Consider the following 23,948-nt stretch of genomic DNA (forward strand, 5'->3'; position numbering starts at 1 on the left):
AATTATAAGTGCAATATTTAATTATTACATATAGTTCGCGTATTTAATATTATATTGCAGAAAACAATTGTTAATACAATATCAGAATTTGATCCACTACGCTACACTTTTAAAATGTGTAAACTGTTCATAATGTGTGTGTTTTCCTGTAGTCTGCATCCGGATCATGCAATTTCTATCAAATTTTCTAATATGAACACTTTTTTGGAAAGAGAGAGAGAAAGAGAGAGAGCGAGAGAGAAGTTTAATACATACGTACATATTTATATATATATATATATATTAGTTTTGTGATTATGTATTTTTTTCCGCTGAATAATAGTTTGGTTCAAAAAGAAATTTAATTAACCTCCCAAATAAAAATTTTATTGATCAAAATCCAGAACTGAGATGGCTAATAGGTTATCAATATGAAAATAAATCCTGAGAAATTCCTGCATGCATACTAAATTTATAGGCTAGGTTTTTAGCTAAGTGGAAGTTAGTTTATGAGTGGGGAATACTGGATATGAGAGAATCCTGCTGTTGGAGAGTGCTGTTCATATTCCCTGCAAGAAAATCAGGAAATCTCCTGCTTGCATGGAGATTCAAGAGTCTTCTTTGAAAATGGAAATTCAAAAAGTCTATGAAGATTTATTTGAGTGTTCTCAAATTATACGATAGTAATTTATATACATATTACAGATAATTATGAAAACAGGTGGAGAATCATAGTTTTTGATGCTTCTTCATGTGCAAATTGAATGGTCCACAGATTTGGTCCATGTTTAGAATTTCCACCAAAATAACGTGTACCTAAAGGTCTTCAATCTTTTTTTTTTTTTTCCCTTCTTACTTTATTAGTTTTCGCTATTTAATTAATTAATTAGAGAATGGAGAAATGGCATGTTGTGTCCAACGTCTCAATCCCTTGTGTTATTCTAATTCAAAATTGGTTACATATTAATTATTATGAGAAAAATATATATTAAAAGAGCTTGCCTCTTGCTATACTCTAATGCAACTCGCATTTGAGGTGTCACTGCAAGATATAGAATTATTAATGAGATAGAAGTATCAAAAACCTGAAGAAAATAGTACTTGAAAATATGATCATAGAACCATCCATGGCCATGCAAAATTTTACAAGTAACTAGCCTTGCAAGAAGGCAGAAATTAACGGATATGTGAGTTTCTATGATTTTTAAGAGTGTTGTCCATATAAATTCCAAATTAGTTTCTTGCATTGAGACTTAAAAGTACTCTATGAAGAAAGTGAGGCTCTCTTAATTTATATGGTAAAAATTTATATGCATATATTTTGGAAGAAGATTATGAATTATTGATAGAGAATCTAAGTCTTTGATTATTTATGTGGACATAAAATGGTCCATGGATTTGTGGCGTGGTCAATGTGTCATGCATGTTGTCCATCCCCTCATCAACTTGTATAAAAGAAGTTCTAGTCTTCTTTGTTTCTTTGTGGTGTCTCCGAAAAATTTTCTTCTCATTTTAATGTGTTACAACTTGCAACAATCAAATTTGGATGATATAGAAAAGTTAACCATTTTCTTATAGTCTTGTGGGAACTAAATTAGCCTCCTGCGATTTATATGCATATATTTTAGAAGAAGAGTATGACTCATCGATAGAGAATCCAAATCTTCGATTATTTATATGGACATAAAATGGTCTATGGATCTGTGGCGTGGTCAATGGATCATGCATGTTGTCCATTCCCTCATCAACTTGTATGAAAGAAGTTCTAGTCTTCTTTGTTTCTTTTTGTTGTCTCCAAAAAATTTTCTTTTTTATTTTGATGTGTTACAACTTGCAACAATCAAATTTGGATGATATAGAAAAATTAACCATTTTCTTTTAGTCTTGTGGGACATGATTCAGCACCTTTTAAACGCTTGATTTTGGTCGGAAAATGTATGTTAGTGCACTGGGGCCACGGAGTACTTTCTATCAAATTTCTAATTTTTTTTTTTTTTTTTGGTAATTATCAAATTTCTAATATGAATATATACTGTTTAGAAAAATTTGTCAGTGGATGGATACATGGGAAGCCTTACATGCAGGTGGACCTCACGTGTGGGTCTTGCAGTGTGATGTGAGCAAGGTGTACAATAAAGAAAATTGGTTATTGATCTCACAAGTTTCTACCATAGTCCTCACATGTTTCTATTTATATTTAGTATCACACTTTCAAGCAAGATACTGTTACTGTTCCTTTTCCATTCAGAATTTCAAATAAAATTGATGACAGAAACATCACATAAAACTCTAAAGGTGTAATCTTTGAAGTTCTGTTATTAGTCGTATCTCGGCAAACATTTAAACGTTAATGAATTAAATTATGTTTCTTTTTTTTTTTTTTTTTGATCCTATGAATTAAATTATATTGAAACATATTGATATAATAAATATTGAGAATGTCATTAAACCAAAAAAAAAAAATGGGCAACACTAAAAAAAAAATGGGCAACACCAAAAAAAAAAAAAAAGTGATGATGTTACATTGTATCGGCAAATTATGTTTGTTTAGGCCTTGAACCCCTGTGGACTTTGCAAGTGTATTTTAGCTCACTTCACATACAAAAGATTCTCATGCTTAGCTATGTGGCTCTTATGACCGAGAAGCAAGATCTCTCCACTCATTGTGCTTCAGCTTTGGTATGTTATTAGTTCTTTTCTCTTTCCTATGCAAGTGTTTTTATATACATTTATATATTTTATGCAACTCATTTCTCTATTTCTATTGGACATTCAGCAAGTTATCACCTATTAGGAGCAGAGAGAGAATCCAAGTTTGCAAAGTACTCTCTCTTTTCCATCTGGCTTTTAATACTGGAATGAAAATTCTAAGAGGCTTTAATCATCTGGAAAATATCTTGAAATATTCTTAAAATGGCAACCCGTTTTCCTGGAAGAATAAAGCATTTCCTCTTGATGGGCAAAACTGTTCTTTGGGTTCTCCTATGCAAGTATGTTCTTAGTTCTTACCAACTCCAAGTTTGAGATATTATTTTGCAATGGCGATGAGTGATGGGTTTGAATCTCCATATTTGATTCAAGAGGCTGGCAGATCATAAACTCTTCTGAAAGTGGTAGCTATAAAATTAAAATACGAAGCTTAATAGTAAAATAAACTTGACATAATATCACTATAAAATTTATGCTTTTTGGAAATTTTGTTCATCAAACTAACCACAAGGGCTAACGGATATTCAAACAAATGGGGTAATGCAGAATCAGACAATCTAGATTTTTGTTCTAGAAATCTCGTGTATTTGGTGTTAGGATAGTATATGCATTTTTTTATTTTTTTTTTTGGGGGGCATTTTTCAAGGGAAACACTTATAATTCACAGAAAAACTCATAACATATTCATTGGAATAGAGTATAAAGCCATAATCTGTTTCATTAAATAATGAGCTTGGAATTTCAGATTAATATCAATAATTCTTGAAATAAGTTCTAAAAATTTATTTAAAGTTGTATAAATCTGTTTCATTAAATAAGAACATAAAGGTCTCAAAATTTTCAAAAAATTAGAAGTTGTTATATTGTTTGGATAATCTGAAATAAAATTAAAACGTGAGGGGATACTCTGTTTTTTTCATCCCATGATATTTTATCCTACACCTAACAGCTAGAAAATTATTCTATTTGACAGTGACGAAGGGAGCAGAAAGCAGAAAGAATTCCAAAAATCTCAAAAAATTCATTTTTTGGAAATTGAATTCCAAAAAATAAATTTTTGAAAATAAATTTTTTTAAATATTTTTTTGTTTTACCAAACACCTCATAAATGATAAATAATATTTTTTTATTAATAAATTATGGAAATCACATTTTATACATATCAAATAATAGGTTAAAACATTATAATATCAAGATTGTAATACAAAATCTAATATTTCACCAAAAAAACAAAGTACAAAATCTCACAAATTATAAAATTTCTATTTTATGTTGAATTGCCATTCATCTCACAAATTTAAAAGGATAGGTAATGGACCCCATTATGCATATATCAAAATGATATCAAACACATATCAAAATGCATGCACATTTTTGGAACTTTCGATTTTAATATAGTGACTCGTATTAAATCATCAAATAATACACGTGACTTTTCTTGGTTCGAGCACTGGCTCTGCCTCTATTTGATAACATATATATATGTATATATATTTTGGAGGCAACTGGTCTTTACAGTGACCCATCTTTCGCTGCTTTAATGTTTGTAGTAGGCCTGCTACGGTCAGGTACGTTGACGACCCACACGGGGATGGAAAAACAAAATCAAAGGCATGGCTGATATAAAATACAGTACAAAGCCAGTACGTAGAATTTACTATACGATGATGAATTCAATTTTAAAATAATTTTTATATATACATAGAATTTATTATTCTATAAATTTTTTTTTATCTATGTATACATGGATCTATTACTATCTAAAATAATAACAATTAGCATCGGTGGTGATAAATAATATTATTCAATTTTTTAGCTAACAACGAAGGAGCTGATTCCACGTTACCTGCTACGTGGCAGATATAAGTAATTCTTACGGTGCACGTGGAGGGCAATGGGAAATGTCGCGGCTGTATATAGAGTGCGTCTGAAATTGTATGCTCACATTGTAACCTTCTTTTCTTAGGCTGTAGAGGACAAAGTGAGGGGTTGATAAAGTGACGAAGGGTTGATGGAAGATATTTTAGAAGCTTTATTAGGAAGCAGGCACATAGACATGAGGGGGAAAAAAAGGCATGACTTGCGTGGCTGTCAGGAAATTTGTGGAATGTATATACTGCTGTGCACCTATCTCTCACTTTCATAGAAATTATAACTTTTAATTATTATTATTATTATTATTATTATTTTTGACAATGACCAAGAGATTCTTCCACTAATGAATCCAACAATGTCCTAGAAATTGATGACTTTTGCAACTACCAACTAAACAGAACTAAAAGCTAGATTTTCAGGGGAAAAAAATTATTAAATGTGGAAGAAGATGAGGCTCAGCTCTTTTTGATTTTTACTTTTAAAAAATGATTAATTTTGATTTTTGTTTTTAGTCGGAGGCTCAAGTCTCTTTTACTGCAGCAAAACCAAGCATCTGCGTAGCATGCATGGTTGCCTTGTCAAATGCCAAATGCCAATTTTATCGGCGACAGCTTCTGTTTTTTGCATTAAAAACGCACACACATTTCCTTATTAGGTGGCAAGTTTAAAGGATCTCATTTTCAACTGTTATTTGTATTTTTTTTTTTTTTTGGTAGGTTTTTGGCATCGATAAATTTTTTATTTGTATTTTATATTTATATTCTTTGAGATTTTATTTTTTTTACAATAATACCCCCTTAATTTGATGGTGCTAAATCTATAAAAGAAACCTATTTAGAGGACATTGCTATTAAAAAACTGCAAATTCAAAAGCATAGATAATAAATATAAAATATAGTGTATAAATTGCAAATCTATGTAAAGTTTAAGGGGCAACAATCTCCATTTTTTTTTTTTGGGACTATTTTTAGCATTAAGTTGGTTTTCCTTTGTTTGCATGATTTTTTTTTTTTTTTTTTACTTTAATGGAGTATTTGATAAGAGGGAAAGTAGTTGAAAAAAACTAAATTTTGAAAATTAGTTTCCTGGAATTCAGTTTTCTTGAAAATGATTTTTCTATTTTTTTTTTTATAGTGTTTGGATAGTTATGGAAATTCTAATACAATCTTTATCTTTTTTCTTTAACATTGTTTGGATAATACAAGGAAAACAAGAAGGAAAATAATGTAAATTATTAAAATACCCTCAAAGTTACATATGTATAAATCATATTATTCTTTTTTATTGTAATTATATTTTAAAGTATATAATTTCTTTCAACTAAAATATATAAATAATATTTTTTATAATTAGTCTTAATTACAACTGATATTATGACACCTCATAAATTATATTTTAAAATAGAAAATAAAAACAAATACCCTAATATCAAAAAATAATAAATAAATAAATATATTGTTGTAAATTATATAATGGCAACAATATGAATAATTAAAATGAAGTAAAAATTATAAAATAATATGTATCAATGATTAAATCATTAAAGCATATATGCGTTTGACACAAAAAAAAAATATATATATATATATATATATATATATATATAAGTCAACTTAATAAATCCTATAAATTAAAATTGCCTAAGTTATTGAACTTTAAAAAAAAAAGAAAATAAAAAAAAGAAGAAAACATAAGACGTTAATAGCCTATGGAGTTGCCAATATTTAGGCAATCATATTGAAATGCAACTCTTCTAGACAAGTTAAGAACATGTTGACATAAGATGGATCCTTCATAATAACTCGTGTTGCATCCAATTTCTTTTGAAGAGTTAATTCTTCCATATTATGTACAATTGTAGCCACCTTTGCTAAAGGATATGAATCTTGGTTGAGAGACACAGTAACAACTTTCATATAATCTTTTGAAATTTCAACAAGAGAAGAAATTGAAGAGGCCATTTCACGTACACTTGAAGATATATCTGGAGAAGATTTTTTCCTTTTGTGTGATCTTTGAATATTTGTAGATGTTGATGGATTTTGAGTAGGAATAGTTGGATTTAAAGAATCTTGTTGTGCATTAAAATTATATTGCATATCTTTAAATATAAGATCTTCCATTTTATCTTCTAAACCATCATTGACCTCCATTGCCGATGTAGTTTCAATTTGTTCCTCTGCACCTGCTAGTGAATAAGATTTTGCTCCTGTTGCTTGATCTTTTGCATATATATTAGCTAATAAATCATAGTGTACAAAAGGTTTCATAAACCAATATTTCACTGCCGGATGAGACTACAATGCATAAATAAAAAGAAAATAAAAAATAAATATATAAAATTTTGAACTATTAAATAAATAAAAATAATAATGAAATTAACTTATACCATTTGCCATTGATCAAATACAGCTTTCTCACAAACTACCCATTTGTTTGTGTCACACCAAGTAAATCCACTATCTTGTGTTAACATCTCATGAATAGCCATACATTGTGTCTTGAGAGTTTTGACACGTGATTTAATATGTGGGTCTACCTTAATTTGACAATCTGGCAATTTTGTGTTCAACATTTTTTCAAGCTCAATAAGATAACCATTCTTAAATCCAGTGTCAGCTTTCCATTTCCCATTTAAACTTAACTCAACCAAGCATTCCACAAGTGTAGATTTTGATGAGCATTCCAAGTGAAATTGGTTTTGGCCCTTTTAGATCGCATACATTCTTAAATCCAGTGTCAGCTTTCCATTTCCCATTTAAACTTAACTCAACCAAGCATTCCACAAGTGTAGATTTTGATGAGCATTCCAAGTGAAATTGGTTTTGGCCCTTTTAGATCGCATACATGAACTGGAAGTTGAATCATTTGCATCCATCCTAAACAAATACAAATATGACAAAAAATATTTAAATATAGAATCAATAAAATAATATTATTTAAAATACTATATGTTGCTAATAAACAATACATAGCAAATTCTTCAAACATAAAGTAAATATATGCTAGTGAGTCATGCCCCGCCACTCATTCCACATTTATGTTGCTAAATTTGACCTAAATGTTTGACTTGAATCTGATGCATCTATAAATTCGATAACCTCGCCTTGTACTTAAACCCATTCTCTTTCTAAATCATCTAATTGAAACTCATAAGGATCAGTTGACATCTCTTGCCTAATAAAATTATGTAAAAGAGCACAAGCCATAATTATCCTATTTTGAGTCTTCACAGGAACAAAAACTTGGGCTTCTAAGAATTCCCCAACGCATCTTTAATAACCCAAAATATCTTTCAATAACATTTCGAGCACTTGAATGCTTCATGTTAAAAAATTCCTCTTTGGTGGTAGGTTGATACCCATCTTTCCAATCATTTAGATGGTATCTTTGTCCTCTATGTGGAGTAAGAAATTCTTCACTATTTGGATATCAAGCATCAACAACATAATAATAACCTATAAAAATATATAAATTCTATTAGCAAAACAAAATATATATATATATATATATATTTGAAGTACTATTAAATATTTTACTAAAGAAACATACCATGTGGGACTCTTAACCCATTTCTTCTAGTAATTGCATCTCTAAGTATCTTAGAATCTGCACCGGAACCTTCCCAGCCAGGTTGTATATATATGAATTGCATGTTGTGAGAGCACACTCCAAGGACAGGCACATGTAATTTGATATATGTTCCATCTAGGCCCTAAGCAGTTCTACAAGTAAAGAAAACAAAATAGTTTAAATATTTTTTCTTCATATTTTAATAAATAATAATAATAATAAAAAGTTAATGAATCTATACCTTGAACCACTTCCATTTGTTGTCAGTTGAGTTTTCAATCATTGCTTCAGGTTTTTTGAGCAATTATTTGTGTAGTTGTATGACGCTATCTAATATACTATTAAAGTGTCTACTAATTGTCTCATCCAAACGTATAAATCTATTTTTTATTCCCTTATTTTTGGCATGATTAGCAAGTATATATAAAAACATTGCAACCATCTCATCTACATTTATATTTTTAGTGTCACGAACCTTTTCAATTGTTCTAAGTATATAACATAATTTTTGGAAAGTACATCTATCCATGCGAAGTTGTTATTTACATGTCAAATCATCCTCGTACACTATTTTATACAAATTGTTAATACGAAAAAAAGAATGCCATAATGAAAATGATTTTCTAAAATGCTTAATATTATAGGTTTCAAGTAGTACAATCATAATATTACAAAGTATTATAACAAGATCAAATAAAAATCTAGACCCTCTACCATTAAAATTATTTTTTTTCTCTTCGATACCATCAATCTTGTCATGTTTAAAATGTACTGTCATAATACAAAAAATATATTTAATTACACATATAATTCTAGCAAAGATAAGAAAATAAAAATAAAACAAATAAAAAAAAAACACAAAAGAAGAAACATAAGAACCAAACGTAAAAGAAACCAGATTGACATACACGCCGTTCAATAAACAATAAAAATTTATTCTTTATTTATTATTATTATTATTTTTTGTTTTGGGAAGTGGAAAGGAAAAGGGATGGAGGAGATCACGTTGGCGACTTCTTCTGTTCCATTTAATGATGGATAAAAAAAATCTTTTTTTCTTTTTTTTTTTTCATTTTGTGGAGAGAGTGGGGAAAAGGAAGGGGTGAAAGAGTGGGGACAAGAAGGGGCTCTGTTCAAGTTAAATTGCATACATCTTCTTTCTATGATGAACACATAAAAATTCCTTTTTTTGTTTTTTTTTGTTTTTTAGAGCGTAGGGAAAAAGGAAGGGGGCGGAAGAGTGGGGGAAAAAAGGAGGGGGTGCTGTTCATGATGTTCTACCATGGACATATTAACAGTACCGTTATTATATAAAAAATATTAAAATATAAATTATATAAAAAATATTAAAATATAAAAAATAATTAATTTACTTCAAAATGATGTTGAGTATACTGATATTGAATCTTTTGCAGGGATCAAGATGAAAAAGAAAAAAAAAAATAGAATGGTAGGTTTTTTGTTTTTTTCTTAAATAAAGAATGATAGGGTTTAAGAGAAGAAAATAAGACTGAAAAATAATTAAATAAATTTATGCATTAAAACTAAAGGATAAAATTATATTTAAAAAAATATATAAAATCAAATTTTTAGGAAATTTCATAAAGATACCTCTTCGTAAGGATCCATTTTCTACCTCAGTTTCCTATATTATGAGATTTAGTTTCTTCTGGGGCTCACAAATTCCTCCTTTGATCCATTTTCCACCTCAGTTTTCCATATTGTGAGATTTAGTTTCTTCTGGGGCTCACAAATTCCTCCTTTGATCCATTTTCCACCTCTGTTTTCCATATTGTGAGATTTAGTTTCTTCTGGGTCTCATAAATTCTTCCTTCGAAAAACTATCCAAACCAAAGAAAATTTCACTTTTCTTAAAAATTTTAAAATTCTACTAACTTTACCATTATCCAAACATCTCATAATAAAAACTTTTTTACATGTGTATTGAGTTAGACAAAATGAAATATATCATAATGATACTACAATCTTTTGTTTATTATTTTTCTTTTTGCAGTTATGCTTCTGTTATCTCTTATAATTATTTGTTGGATTGATATATATTAAACTATATTTTTATTAAATTACAACAATTAAAACACTCTTTATTTTTTGTTTTCTAATTTCCTCTTGTATTGATAATCATAGTAAGGTTCACCGTATACACAAAATGGAATGGGTGAGTGGACTCCCATGGCAAAAATTGAAACAAACCCATAATGCGAAAAAATAAGTAATAGACATTTTAAAAAATATCCTATTTGTATTTCTTATTTTTTATTTTTTTAAATTATAAAACATTAAATAGGACAGGGTTGGTGTCTCCAAATATGCAACAATTGGACCGTATGATTCGATCCAGAATCCATTGCAACAATGGAGCAAACAAATAAATTAATTAATTAATAACAGAAATTAAAAAAATGAATAGTATGTGAAAAAGGCTAAAACTGTGTTTAGGAGTGATGTGAAGGAAATATACATGGAAGTTTTTTGGTGGGTTTTATTAAATGATATACATGGGATGGGATGTTCATATGAACCTCTTTAATGCGCTCGTGGAACAAATTTGGAACATTTGACCATCTACTACATCTCTCCCCACTCTCTTCGGGTTCCTCTCTGGTTTGTACAGACATGCTTCATGCCTGCTTAATTTAATTCCCCATTTTTTTTTATATGAATTTAACTTCCATTTTGCCTTTTTTTAGCATTTAGTTTGTTTGTATATTTGAAAAAAAAATTAGAAAAAAAAGGGATTAAAACTATTGGCTCATTACTATCTAAATGTTTAAATAAACTTATTCATACCAATTTATTATAATATTATATGATATAATCATCTAAAATGTTAAAAATCATTCACCATCTAGACTATTTAAATGAACTTTATTCATACCTGTTTACTATAATAATATATGATATAATCATTTTATATACTGAATCCAAAACAATACAACTGCATATAAAAGAGGGTAAAAAATTTGTATATGAACAATATTATCGATATATGCATATAAGTTGACTACTTTTTTTTTTTTTCGGTTTTTTCCCTAACTTCACTCAATTTGGCTTTTACAGAGTTTGACGTGAGCATGGCATTGTGGTATGAAGCTTTTGTACTTTCAAATATTGTTTGCAAACGGCAAATGAATTATTTGTTGATTTCCTATTTATTTTTAACTTTTTATTCAATAAAAGATTTCTGGTTTTTTTTTTTTTTTTTTTTTTTTTTCGGTTGTCACTGGATGAGATTTGAACCGAACAATTTTACTGAGGTAGTCCCTATAATATATATCTTGTCTTGCATAGTGTTTAAATTTTGAATCAAAAATATTAAAATCACTTTTTTTTGGGTAAAATATTAAAGTTATTTTGTTCAAACTATTTCCAATAAACAAACCGAAAAATTCAATTGGTATTTGGTAGAGCCTAACCACCTTATAAAATCAGCCTCAAATTAAAGCTAAGTTGGTCAAAAACCATGGATATATATATATATATATATATATACATTTTCTTTTTCATTTTCAGAGTTTATTAGCCCCAGCATAACCAAAGCCCAATCATTAGAATTTAAGTTGGATTCCCCCCAAGGTTTTCTGCCCAAATGTGTGTGTGTGTTTTTTTTTTTTTTTTTTTCGTAGGACCAATTTGTTATGCATCTTCATTTTGCCTACAAACACAAGCAAAATTTTCTTCGCCTTTTGTGGACCTGAAATCAATTTCCCCATCTTTCCCATACTCAATTTGCAACTTCGGTTTTTTTTTTTTTTTTTGTTTCAACCAAGACAAATTTGTAATCCTTATCCAAATGGCATCCCATAAGTGGTTCATTTTCTCCATCTCTAGCTCCTCTTGGAAGTAAGAGTTGTTTTGAAGGCATATTTGTCTCCATTTAATCATGAACTAACTCAAATTCAAATTTTTTGCTTGTCCCTCAAAGTTCCCAAACCCAAGGATATTTGATTTATGTCTAATGGAATAATTAATAATTAGGAACATCTATTTCTTTCCTTAGATTGTATTCCCTTTCTTTTTTAGCCATTTGGTTTTACTTTAATGAGAAAAAAAGGGAAACATGAATGCAACACTCAAATGTAATTTTGGTCCTTGACATAAGGGATGATTGAAGGAGCCAAAAATTGTTAATTATCAAAGCATGGAGAACATCAAAAGGGCTTGGCTTTGAGAAACCTATGTTTGATAAAGAGACTATGCAGTCCCTAAACAATTCCTTTGGTGGGGTTTGATTTTGTTCATATGAAACAATAGCTTTTTCATATATAAATAATCATTCAATAAATCTTAAAGTGTAAATTTGAATTATATTTTGTGCTTATTTTATTTTATTTTTAAAATTTTTTTTTCTTTTCTCAAATATTGTTGACAATTAATCTCTATTTTATATGCAAAATTTGCACTTATATTCCCAAACTATCAATATCATTAGGAGTTTAGCAATGATGATGACAAGAATGATAAACATCCCAATGACAAGACAATTTGTTGTGTTAAGTTTTTATATTTTTTATTGCACGGAGAATAAGAAATAAATAATTATGTTTGTTAATTTTTGGAGACAATTATTACCAATGTTATAGTAATTGTAAGCATGAATACAAAAATAATAATCAACCATTTAAAAATTAACTATTCAATAAAATGGTTATATACATTAATCTGTAGTTATAATAATTACTGATAAAAATCGACCATAATATAGTATTTTTGTGTAAGTAAAAATCTTATTGTCTAAACTTATAATTTTCATACTTGACTTTTATCTTCCAAGTAATAGATATATTGTCAATCCCTCTTACAACATCTAACATGCAATTGTTTATTTTCCCTTCTTTTAGATAAAAATATGATTAATATTATAAAAAATCTATTAACTTATTATAACTGACCTAAAAATAATTGAACGAAAATCGAGTGCAAAAATAAGATGGGTGTATAAAGTTGTTCAGGATAAATGTATACAAAAGCTATCAATAATTTTGATAGCAAATGAAGGCCCAAGCCAGCTTACCCGGTCTGGTCTTTTTTCCCTTCTGCACAAGTAACAATCAAATGCTCCTTGGTTTTGCGGACCAAAAAATAAAAATAAAATAAAAAAATAGTCGCAGAATTTGAAGAAGATCCACTCAGAGAGCACACTAAGCCAAGAGCACACAGAAAATGGCCTCTGCCAAAACACAAGATGAGTCAAGTAATCCTTTTTCTCTCAGAAACTCCGAAAAAAAGTATTGGTTTTGGAACAATTAAACATTGCAAAATTATGGAGAAAAATTCTTCATCTTTTGAATGTCAATTCTGAGAACATTCAAATGCATGATAGTTTTGAAAACCAGCACAATATATTGCATTTAAGGAAATTTTCAGTGAAACTAGGGTGCTTTTTTTCTTTTTGTTTTCTTAAATTCAAATTTCGTACAGAGTTTCGGCTATATATATATATATATATTTATTTATTTATTCGTCATTTTTCAGGTTCTGCTGAAAGAGTAGCTGTTGTTGGTGCCGGTGTTAGGTAATGCTGGTTACTTTTGGGCATTTTAGCTTTTGCTGGGTTTTTGAGTGTTGGGTTTAAATAATACAAATGTTCTGAATTATATGTGTGTCAAACACGGTGTTTGATCTCCATCAACTTTGTAAATTATCCTGTTTTGCTTTTTCTAAGTGATATTATTTGTGTGCGTTGTGTGTATTTTTCTTCCTTTTTTTTTTTTTGGGTTAAAAAAATGGACTGAAAATACCCATCTGCTATGTAAATGTCAATATTAAATATATATATATACAAAGTAATAATATTTTGAAAAAATTGTTGCGTATTAAGAGAATTTGAAACTTTACATATCTTGATTTGCTCCTATTGTGTTCAAATTCAATGTTGTAGATTCTCTTTAGTTAACCCCAGTAGTTGTCTGTTTAATATGCTTATAACATGCTTAGTTGCTTGTTTCCCGTCAAATTTCTGATTGAAATTGTTGAACTTGTCATGCTATTGAAAATATTGTTTTTTCGCATTATTATTTATTTTGTTATTCGGATAGTTAGTGTTTACCTTCCAAAATTTTTCTGCCTTTATTTTTTGGTGGTTAAGCAGGCTCGCAGCGGCCTACAAATTGAAATCGCATGGTTTGAATGTCATGGTGTTTGAAACTGAGGGAAGAACTAGGGGGAAGTTGAGAAGTGTTTCTCATGATGGTCTAATTTGGGATGAAAGAGCCAATACAATGGCATATGTTGACAGTAAATATATCGTGAAAGAACCTACAAGTTGAATTCATTCTGGGTACCATGAATCTTTTATTGTGATCTTTAAACTATTGCAGTGGTGCCTATGCTGATATTAAAAGTTGTGCCTTTTCCAGACTCAGAGTGAAATAGAAGTCCAAAATCTGCTTGATGATTCTTGGACTTAGAGAAAACAGCAATTTGTAAGGATTTATTCCTTTTTTATCTGGAAATATGAAAGATTGGAGATGTGGCTTGAGTCTCATCAGCTAGAGAGTGGGATTGTATCATTAGCTTATTTCACTCTAACTGGACTGCTAGATGGTGAACTATAAGCAATATGTTTTTTTACTGTGTGTTAGTTTACAAGTTTATGCAGGCCAGTCCTCGTTATCTTGTAGTACTTCCATGAATTAATTAGTTTTTTTCTTCTTTTGTTACAGCCAATTTCACAGAATAAACAGTATATCGTAAGAGATGGATCACCAGTGCTGGTATGTCCTTTAGCTGCTGTTATATTAGTAATTGAGTTTGAATTTTCTAGCATTAATTTAGACGCATAAAATAGTTTCTAGTTTTTATGTTTGATTTCCTTGCTGTCTATGTCTGACTGTGACTTCTACCTATTTTCAATTTTTCACTTTAGATACCTACAAATGCGCTTGCATCGATCAAGAGCAACATTCTTTCCACAAAATCCAAGGTTGTTCTTCATATATCAGGGCATTATGGCTATTATACTTTTCAGTGTTCTTTCATTATATTTTGTTGTTTTCTTAATTTTGTTTTATAATTTTTTTTTTAATACCTTGTGAATATTATCCAAATGGACTTCATTTCTGTGTTTGCAGTTTCAGATCATTCTGGAGCCATTTTTGTGGAAGAAAAGGAGCTCCTCAGATGTTTCTGATCATAGTCAAGAAAGGTGGTAACCATGATTTTTGTAGTTCTACACAATTTACAATCTTTGCACTTTTGATTTTTCTCTTTCTGTTATTTGTTGAAAACTTGATTTCCTTAACTTGCTAGCTTTCTACTTGATTTTATGCAGTGTGGGTGGGTTCTTTCAACGTTATTTTGGGAAAGAGGTATGAACAGCTTCAGATTAGCTTGACCATAAAAATATGCATGCTAATTTTTTGGATGTTTCTGATGACTTGATTATGCACATCTATGGGCAAAATCGTTGGAATTGTTGATGACAAAGTACCTGCCCTTTTATTCTCACTGTATTATCATCTCTGTTGACATGTTGTTGTTATTAATATTATTCTTCATGTGTAAGGTTGTTGATTATCTCATTGACCCTTTTGTTGAGGGCACAAGCACTGGAGATCCTGAATATCTCTCTGTGAGTAATTTTTCAGTCTTTGGATGTTAAATTTAAACTTAGTTGTAAGCAACTGTTTTTCAGTTCATCAATGTTAACTGACACTGGCAATGGTACCTTATGCTTATGCATACGTCTTTTCTTTTCATCTGGTTGAGGTTGAGATGAATGAAAACCTAAATTATGCTTTGACAAACTGTTACGTTAGCTATGGAAAGTGTCAAGGCACTTTGGTGCTAATTTTTATCTTTGTATGTCCTGCAATAATTTATTTTTATTTTTTATGTGTTACCATCTTTTGTAACAGATGTGTTATTCTTTTCCGGATTTATGGAATCTAGAGGAAAGGTATGTTACCAAAGTTTCCTTTTCATGTTTGTGCTTTTCCTTTCTACATACAAAATATTGTATTGTTACGTCCCTCAATTTCTTGCATGTTGTTCTATTGTCATTGAATAGGGTGTTGCTAGTGTCAGTTGTTCTGTCCAAAATTTACCCTTTTTCCAATCCTACGTTTAGAATATCATGGACAAAATAGCAGTGTTTCCTGTATTAGCTTATTGGAAGATCAGGACTGAAACATTATGTTTCATTTAACTTCAATATCTTTTTATTTATCTCAACTCGTTGTGCGTTGTGAACATATTTGGTGTTGCTGAAATGTTAAAGGTCAGCAGCAACTCTTGTAAAGTTTTTGTTGCTGCATTATCAGTTGTCTTTATTCGATAAATTTTCAGCAGTTTGAACCCCTTAAATCTCTTAACATTTCTCACGTTCAATAATAAGTCATTTGGTATTTCTCATAGGTTTCCTTTTGTTTAAAACTTACATGACTGCCACTTTCATTATCTCTGTTCCTCACTAATTCCTGCTTGTAACCACTTTATATATTTATAATAGAGAAGGAAATTTGTTTTCTCCTACAATTGCTGCTATTTGTGCTGGTGTAATTAACAGTGAATGAGCTGTGAGCTGTTCTAGTTCTATGTGTAGCCCATTGATGGTTGTGTCATAATTGGCGGTAGTTGATAATTTCCAAATCATCTACTCTTTCAGGTTCGGTTCTTTTATTGCTGGGGCAATTCAATCGAAGTTATCTTCCAGAAAGGAGAAAAGTGGAGAAAAAAAGGGTTCCTTAAAAAAACAAAGCATCAATGTGGTTCATTTTCTTTCAAGGGTGGAATGCAGGTATCCGGTTTTAGGTTATAATTGTTCCTCACTATGTAATGTGCTCCTTTTATTTGTTGAATATGGATATATTTTTCCATTTTGATATTAATTACTTGCTGTTTTTGTTATCCTTGTTTTCTGGTCTATCTTTTGCAGACACTTGCTGATACATTGAGCAAAGAAATTGGTGTGGATGAGATTAAGTTAAACTCGAAGGTTTTATCATTATCTTATTGTCCTGATGGGAAGTCTGCAAGGGAAAACTGGTCAGTTTCTTTTGCTGCAAAACATGTCAACCGCTCACAAGCTTTATCTGTAGACGCTGTAATCGTGACGGTTAGTATGATTTGTCCTAGTCAACTTGCTAAATAATATGGATCAATCTCTTAACATGCCTGCTGTTCAACAGATTCTGAATTCATTAAAAGAAAATGAGACAAGAAAGAAAGAAAGTATCCTGTTTGGCATATCAACAGCTAACCAAAGGGGTGGACTGCCTGTTGGCAAAGCAATAGCATCCGAGTGCAAGGCAGCTGAACTTGTAGTCTCATATTTGGAATCTTCTTCAGACGGCAAGTAACTTGGGGAAGGAGCCTTTGTGCAGAGGTAACCAGTGCTCCTACGTATCTCGTATCATGTCTCGTAGTTACTCTCCTTTTATTATTATTATTATTCTAAAGAAAAAAGTATATTTATTCTGGTTGGTTTGTTGGACTTGAGGAGGGATGTAGAATAGATTTATACAAGAAAAATCTAAAATGTTCATCTTTCTAGAAGAGTAAGCTAAAAAATCAAAATTTTTAGAGAAAATAAAATCAGAAACTGTTCTCTACTGAAAGTGGTGGCAAAAATACGAAGCTTAATACTAATAGAAAAAACTGGAACTAACTAATAAATCTTTTATAAACTTAATGCTTTTATGGAATTTGTTTATCCAACAAACAAGGAATTGTAGAATCAACCAATATGGCTATTGTTCAAGTAGCGTCGACTATTTTGTGTTAGGATAGTGTGATAAATATATATATTTGAAGGCATAAAAACTTTTATTGCAGAAATAACTAGTGCTCCTATTTTGTGTGAAGGCAGAATATTGTTAATAGGTTTGACAACATTTTATATATTGTACCTTTTTTACACTTAATCGGAGAATAATATAATTCATCTCCTTTTTATTTAACTACAATTATAAGTTTTCAGAACAAAGATAATGAATAACTACATTATTGAGCACCTTTTAGATGCTTTATATTGGTCAGAATAATATTTTTTCTGTTCACAATCTGTATCTTTTAATAGGCCAAAATGCTGGACTTGTTGTAAAATTTATATTTTGTCAAGCTAAGGCTTTTAAAAAGAGTACGCCCCTGCTTTGGGTTAGTAATTATATGCACTTTTCTCGTTGCCAATACGGGATGGTATCCGTTGATCAAGTTTACAAATCATTTATTCAATACAGATAAACGGAAATGCAAAGATACAAGCTAGTTCATATGTAATTAAGATTAGAACATGTGTATAAATTGAAGATCGTACGTAGAGAAAACATAATAAAAATTCTGCTTTCATATAAGCTTTTTTGCTCATGTACTTCTCTAATCACATGGTATTCAATGAAATAACTTACTTCCATAATTAATTAAACATGAATCCTAATAAATATTTCTCTATGCAGACTATACATAACCTTAATTTATCCCTTTAGTTTTTTACTATGCAAATATATATATATATATATATATATATATATATATCATGTATAGCTATAAATCCATATTAATATTCTAAAGTTGAAGGAATTAAAACAAAGTTACCTTCACAAGTTTAAAGCTGATGAAAAAAATTAAAAAATAGTAAAAATTTTATAGCATCGTCTTGTTCGATTTGAAGTAAATGCCTTATATTTATAAAATTATAGTTTCCTTATTTAATACAAAAACTTAATATTTGTCCACCATCAGAATTTGATTCAAACACACTTTTAAAGTACATAGAAGCAAAACGGAACCCAAAAAAAAAAAAAAAACACACTTTTAAAGTACATAGAATCAAAAAAGGAACCCCAAAAAAAAAAAAAAAAGTCTAAATTACTAGAGTAAACTGCTCGTAGAAAACTACGTAATCCCATAATATCAGAAATTTACTCCAAGTGCTCTATCTGGACTAAGGGATACCTTCCATCTGAAACGTATATACCTGCAAAGGATGTACAATCCACCGTGGACAATTCATTATTTTCTGTTACAATTTGATATTTGGCAAATGATGCGCTAATATAAGTTTGGCATATACATTAATAAGAACAAATTGACTATTATTAATTAATTTCCTAGCTATAACTAATTATAATATTATGTTAATAGATGCTTTTTTAAATAGAAAACAGTAAATATATATATATTTATTTATTTATTTTGTAATGAGGAAATAATTATATTAGTTTGATATATAAATATTTTAAGGCAGTGAAGGTGTGTTAAGATGAGGAAAACACTAGACAGGTACATATTGTCCTGCATCATAGAGAATTGAAGGTGATAAAATAGCTCCCATTAATTATTTTTTTATTTTTGAACATTGCAATTATTCCCTGCATATTTTTATTTATTTCATTTAATCCCAATGTCAAGACAACAAGTAATAAAAGAGTGAAATTATCAAAGAGTATAAGTACCTAAGCAAATGAATAACATTCTAAAGACATATAATGTTAGAAGCAATACCTTATAGAAGATGGCACAATTCATTGATTGTTGTAACAACTTGTTATCGTTTCACGGAACCATCTCAGCTTTAGGACTGAAGCCACATAGATCTGGTCTTTGATGCAGTCGAGAAACCTGAAATAACTATGTCTCCATGTCCGATTGAAAATAAGAGAACCACAAAATCCCCAAAAACCTACAATGAATCCAACAGCCATGCCAATGTAAAACCATGACATTTCATGGTCGTCTTCTTTTCTATTCTTTTCAACAACAGTGACTTCACCATTTGTGCTGCATTTCAGAGTGAGGGGAGGACCACATAGATTGTTGTTGGCAAAGCTTGATGAATCGAAGCTTTGGAGTTGAGTGCCCGTTGGGATCTTTCCACTGAGGTTGTTGTAGGACAAATTCAAATAGCTCAAGAAATTCAAACTCGACATACTTTGAGGGATTTCACCAGAAAGATTGTTCATAGAGAAATCAATGGACTCCAGTTCTCGCATATCACCTATTCTCATAGGAATCTCTCCATCTAAAAGGTTGTTTGACAAATTCAATGAGAGCAGATTTGAGAGACTTGTAATTTCTAAAGGAATGTGTCCTGACAAAGAGTTACCAGACAAGTCTATGCTATTTACAAGTGAAAGTGTCTTAGTGTATCCAATTGGCTTACCTTTTACAAAGAGTAATATAGTAGTGTCTACGAAAAGACTGCCAGTATGGCTAGACAGATTGTATTTTTTTATTGCCATACTAGAGAAATTGTTAAAACATTTTGGTATTGGGCCGAACAGATTGTTGTTTGAAAGGTCCAAGGTTTGTAGGGAATTGAGAGCACATAATTCATCAGGTATATGACCATGGAACTCATTGAAGCCAGCACTAAGAAACCTCAACATTGAAGGACTTGTTCCAAGCCAAGTAGGAATGTTTCCCCCAAATTTATTCCCACGAAGATCAAGAATAACTAAATTAATACAATTCTGTAAAACAGAAATGACTCCAGATAGGTTGTTACTACGGAGATGCAATGACTGCAGAAAAATCAACGAACCAAAGGATGAAGGAATACCACCACCAAAGCTATTGTCATTTAAATATAAGACTTGTATATTTTTCCATTTGCTCCAACAGTTGGGTAATTTTCCTGACAACCGATTTTTGGCAAGATCGAGAGCTATCATATTCATTGGCTCACTTGGTGAGCTACACAAGAATTGAGAAATGGATCCTGAAAGTAGATTATCAGAAAGATCTAGTTCATACACCTTGGAAGATACCAAAGGCAAGGGCCCCTCGAAGTGGTTTTGGCTCAGGTCGATTGCTGAGTACTCCTGCATCCCCATATTCGTCAGAGTGGGAATCCTTCCATGCATTTGATTTTGAGAAAGATCTAAGTATTGTAATTCTGAAGAGAAGTTGAAAATCCAAGCGGGAAGAACATCTGCAAGACTTGTGTTGGATAAAACCAAAGAAGAAAGGGTCTTTTGGGACCGTACCCACATTGGAAATCGTGGGCCCCAATGGCAGGAGCCCATATCTAATGATTCTAGTTGAAAAGGAGGAACCCAATCCTGACCTACTTTCAAAGTTAATGGGTTATCAGATGCATCAAAATATCTCAGACTTGTTGTATTAGCAAAGTGAGCCTCCGAAACGATGCCTTCCATCTGATTATTGCTAATGTCTAACACTTGCAAAAAGGAAAGATTTCCCAATGATGCTGGAATTGGACCAGAAATTGAATTAGAAGATAGATCAAGATAGGTCAGAGAGGAAAGATTTCCCAAGGATGCTGGAATTGGACCAGAAATTGAATTATAAGATAGATCAAGATCGGCCAGAGTTTTGAACTGCCCAATTTTATTGGTTATATGACCATATATTTGACCACCCCTGATATTTAGGACCTCTAGGCTATCAGAAAGACATCCGGAGCAACTATCTAGGATTTGGGATATGGATTGATTCCATGTTCTGCCTGACAAATCAATTTCTTTTAATTTGCAAAGTTGAGCCATGGATGATGTTGGCAAGTCTCCTTGTAGCTCATTCCCTGACAGGTCAAGTGTAATGATAGATGTCATATTTTTTATTTCATTTGATATTGTACCTGTCAATTGATTATCAGCAAGGTTGAGAACCTCCAAATGGCTTAAACTATATAACCAGCTGGGTATTGAGGTATTAAAAGAGTTCAAAGAAAGATCAAGGTGCACAAGGGAAGTTAAGTTTTGAATATCTTCAGGGATGGGACCTCCATTTCCAAACGTAATATTACGTAGGGAAAGAGAAGTCAAACTTCTCAAATTGGAAACCCATAGTGGAATATTGTTCCCTAAATAGTTTCCCGAAAGATCAAGGAGGGATAGAGATGAAAAATTGACATGATAAATTGGACGAAAAATGAAGTTCAAATTGCAGTAGCTTAAGCGCAGGACTTCCAAAGAAGGGAGTGAATTTGTTACCTCCAACCAATCAGATGCTTCGTCAAGGTCAATGGAACTCATGTCAAGGTACCGCAACGAAGAAAGTTGAGAAAGCCATTGAAGATTCTTAGCATATGTATATACATAGCTAAGATCAAGAGAGTACAAATTTGTGAGATTACCAAGTTGATGAGGAATCATTCCATTGAAACTAGTATAAGAGAGATTAAGATATCTTAAGCTCCTTAAAGATCCAAGGAATTCTGGAATTCGAGCGCCTCCAATATCACATAGCTAAGATCAAGAGAGTACAAATTTTTAATTTTTCCTCTGCCAGCGTGGACATGGAGAATATTGAAAAGTCTTTGTGAAAATTCAAAGCAGGTGCAATTGGCACGCCTGAGTAAGGGAGACTGGACATATAAGTTAGTCATAGCTTCTGTGTTTTTGATTTTTAGCTTTCTGTGTTTGATGTGGCATTCTGCTTTTTTGAAAATATATCATTACACTCCTCTGCGGGCACACCGAGAATGTTCACGCCACGTGTTCGGCACGCCTCACAAAAGGGGGACTGGACTGATGCTTTGCTATTCCTTTTCTCTTTTTTTATTTTTTCCTATCCGTAATTCTGAATCCTATTTATTTAAATGAATAAAAATAATAATAAATATGCTCATACCTGGGCGTTCCTTTTTTTTTTTTTTTTTTTTTAATTTTTTCAACAAAATATTCACGGCACGTATTTGGCACGCCTTACAAAGGGGGGAAAGGACTCATGCATCTTTTATTTTTCCTTTTTTTATTTCTCTTTATTTTTTTATTTTTTATTTTTTATTTTTAGTTTTTCAACAAAATTCAGAATAATATTTCTTTAAAAAATTAATAATAAATATATTCATAGCCGGCTTTTTTTTTTTCCCTAAATAATATATTTTTATTTTATCTTTGTCTTCCTCCTTTTTGCAGCATGAGTGTTTTTTTTTTTTTTTTTTTTTTTGTGTTCGTCCATTTTCTTTTCTTTTCTGGTTTTTTAGTCTTTCTTATCTTCCTTTATTTTTTTTTTTTTGGGTGTCATTTTTTAGTTTTAGATTTTTTTTTTCTCTTCTTCTTTTCATTTTCTTTCTTTCATTTTTTTCATTTCTTTTTTCTTATCTTTTTTAATTTATTTTTCTTTATTTATTTTTATCTTTTTGTTTTCCTCTAAATTATTGTTTTCTTTTTTTCCCTTTATATTTGCTTTTTCACCTCTTTTAATTTCTTTTTAGTTTTTGCCCTTTTTCTTCCTCTCGTTTATTTATTTTTATCTTTCTGATACGACTATTGCTTTTTGCTACTTCAATGTCATATGTTACATGTTTAGTCCAGTGTGTTGCTCTAGTTTTTTAGTCATATTATTTTTTTCAATATACATAAATCAAAATGTATTAAAAAACAAATAAAGAAATTTCACTCTGAATGATTTTTTCATTATATATATATATTTTTTAACTATACAGTATATGTTTTTTCATTGTTAAGTCATATCAGAGCAAAGCAAATGGGTTTTTGATTAGTCTTATGAATATTATTCAGCACCCTTTTGTTGCTTGATTTTAATCTGAAAATATGAGTTTTAATCCAATATCAAGTCCCCACTACTCTGAATGTTTTTTGAATTAAAAAAAACAAGGAGGAAAACAGAGCAAGATGAATATATGAAAAGTTTTGTGAACATGTAATTTATTTTTTAATTTGCAACGAAAAAGATGTATGGAACTGTGATAGTTAATTCGTTATCTATATAAAAGTAAATATTGAAAAATTCATGCATAACATACTAAAATATTACAGATTTTTTAGTTTAATTGAAAGTTTTTTTACTTATAATATAAGAGTTTTAAACAATTAGTTAAAGTTGTAATCAAAATTTATTATATAAACTGGTTGTTAAATTTA

General features: G+C 30.4%; 2 protein-coding genes across 15 annotated transcripts; one reads left to right on the forward strand and one right to left on the reverse strand.

Annotated features, from left to right (window-relative positions):
• The first annotated feature begins 13,219 nt into the window (after positions 1 to 13,219).
• On the forward strand, positions 13,220 to 20,020 carry LOC107434045 (protoporphyrinogen oxidase 2-like). 13 transcript variants are annotated; one of them, XM_060811476.1, is made up of 13 exons: positions 13,222 to 13,348; positions 13,630 to 13,669; positions 14,246 to 14,700; positions 14,820 to 14,870; positions 15,023 to 15,079; positions 15,228 to 15,301; positions 15,428 to 15,464; positions 15,662 to 15,727; positions 16,014 to 16,054; positions 16,763 to 16,894; positions 17,033 to 17,212; positions 17,286 to 17,482; positions 19,887 to 20,020. In XM_060811476.1, the coding sequence occupies exons 3-11, from the start codon at positions 14,698 to 14,700 to the stop codon at positions 17,049 to 17,051; spliced, it is 480 nt and encodes a 159-aa protein (XP_060667459.1). In that variant the 5' UTR covers positions 13,222 to 13,348; positions 13,630 to 13,669; positions 14,246 to 14,697; the 3' UTR covers positions 17,052 to 17,212; positions 17,286 to 17,482; positions 19,887 to 20,020. The 13 variants fall into 13 exon arrangements, with proteins under 13 accessions (XP_060667471.1, XP_060667461.1, XP_060667459.1 ...); XM_060811477.1 differs by lacking the exon at positions 19,887 to 20,020 and having other exon boundaries at positions 14,246 to 14,434; positions 14,514 to 14,700; positions 17,286 to 17,574; XM_060811481.1 differs by lacking the exon at positions 19,887 to 20,020 and having other exon boundaries at positions 13,223 to 13,348; positions 14,246 to 14,434; positions 14,514 to 14,579; positions 15,406 to 15,464; positions 17,286 to 17,574.
• LOC132799491 (receptor-like protein EIX2) lies at positions 18,815 to 22,609 on the reverse strand. 2 transcript variants are annotated; one of them, XM_060811475.1, is made up of 3 exons: positions 22,053 to 22,167; positions 19,600 to 21,697; positions 18,815 to 19,072 (listed from the first exon to the last, which is right to left on the reverse strand). In XM_060811475.1, exon 2 carries the CDS (start codon positions 21,669 to 21,671, stop codon positions 19,620 to 19,622), a length of 2,052 nt encoding a protein of 683 aa, XP_060667458.1. In that variant the 5' UTR covers positions 21,672 to 21,697; positions 22,053 to 22,167; the 3' UTR covers positions 18,815 to 19,072; positions 19,600 to 19,619. The 2 variants fall into 2 exon arrangements, with proteins under 2 accessions (XP_060667458.1, XP_060667457.1); XM_060811474.1 differs by having other exon boundaries at positions 18,901 to 19,072; positions 19,600 to 22,609.
• Between the last annotated feature and the right edge of the window lie 1,339 nt (positions 22,610 to 23,948).

Source organism: Ziziphus jujuba, chromosome 9 (assembly GCF_031755915.1).
Source record: "Ziziphus jujuba cultivar Dongzao chromosome 9, ASM3175591v1".
Classification (NCBI taxonomy): Eukaryota; Viridiplantae; Streptophyta; class Magnoliopsida; order Rosales; family Rhamnaceae; genus Ziziphus; species Ziziphus jujuba.

Coding starts and splice junctions, on each gene's coding strand:
- LOC107434045 (XM_060811478.1), top strand. Junction 15,080..15,227: donor TTCTTTCCACAAAATCCAAG/GTTGTTCTTCAT, acceptor CTGTGTTTGCAG/TTTCAGATCATTCTGGAGCC. Junction 15,728..16,013: donor GAGATCCTGAATATCTCTCT/GTGAGTAATTTT, acceptor CTTTTGTAACAG/ATGTGTTATTCTTTTCCGGA.
- LOC132799491 (XM_060811474.1), bottom strand. CDS start 22,214: ATGATTCCTCATCAACTTGGTAATCTCACAAATTTGTACTCTCTTGAT.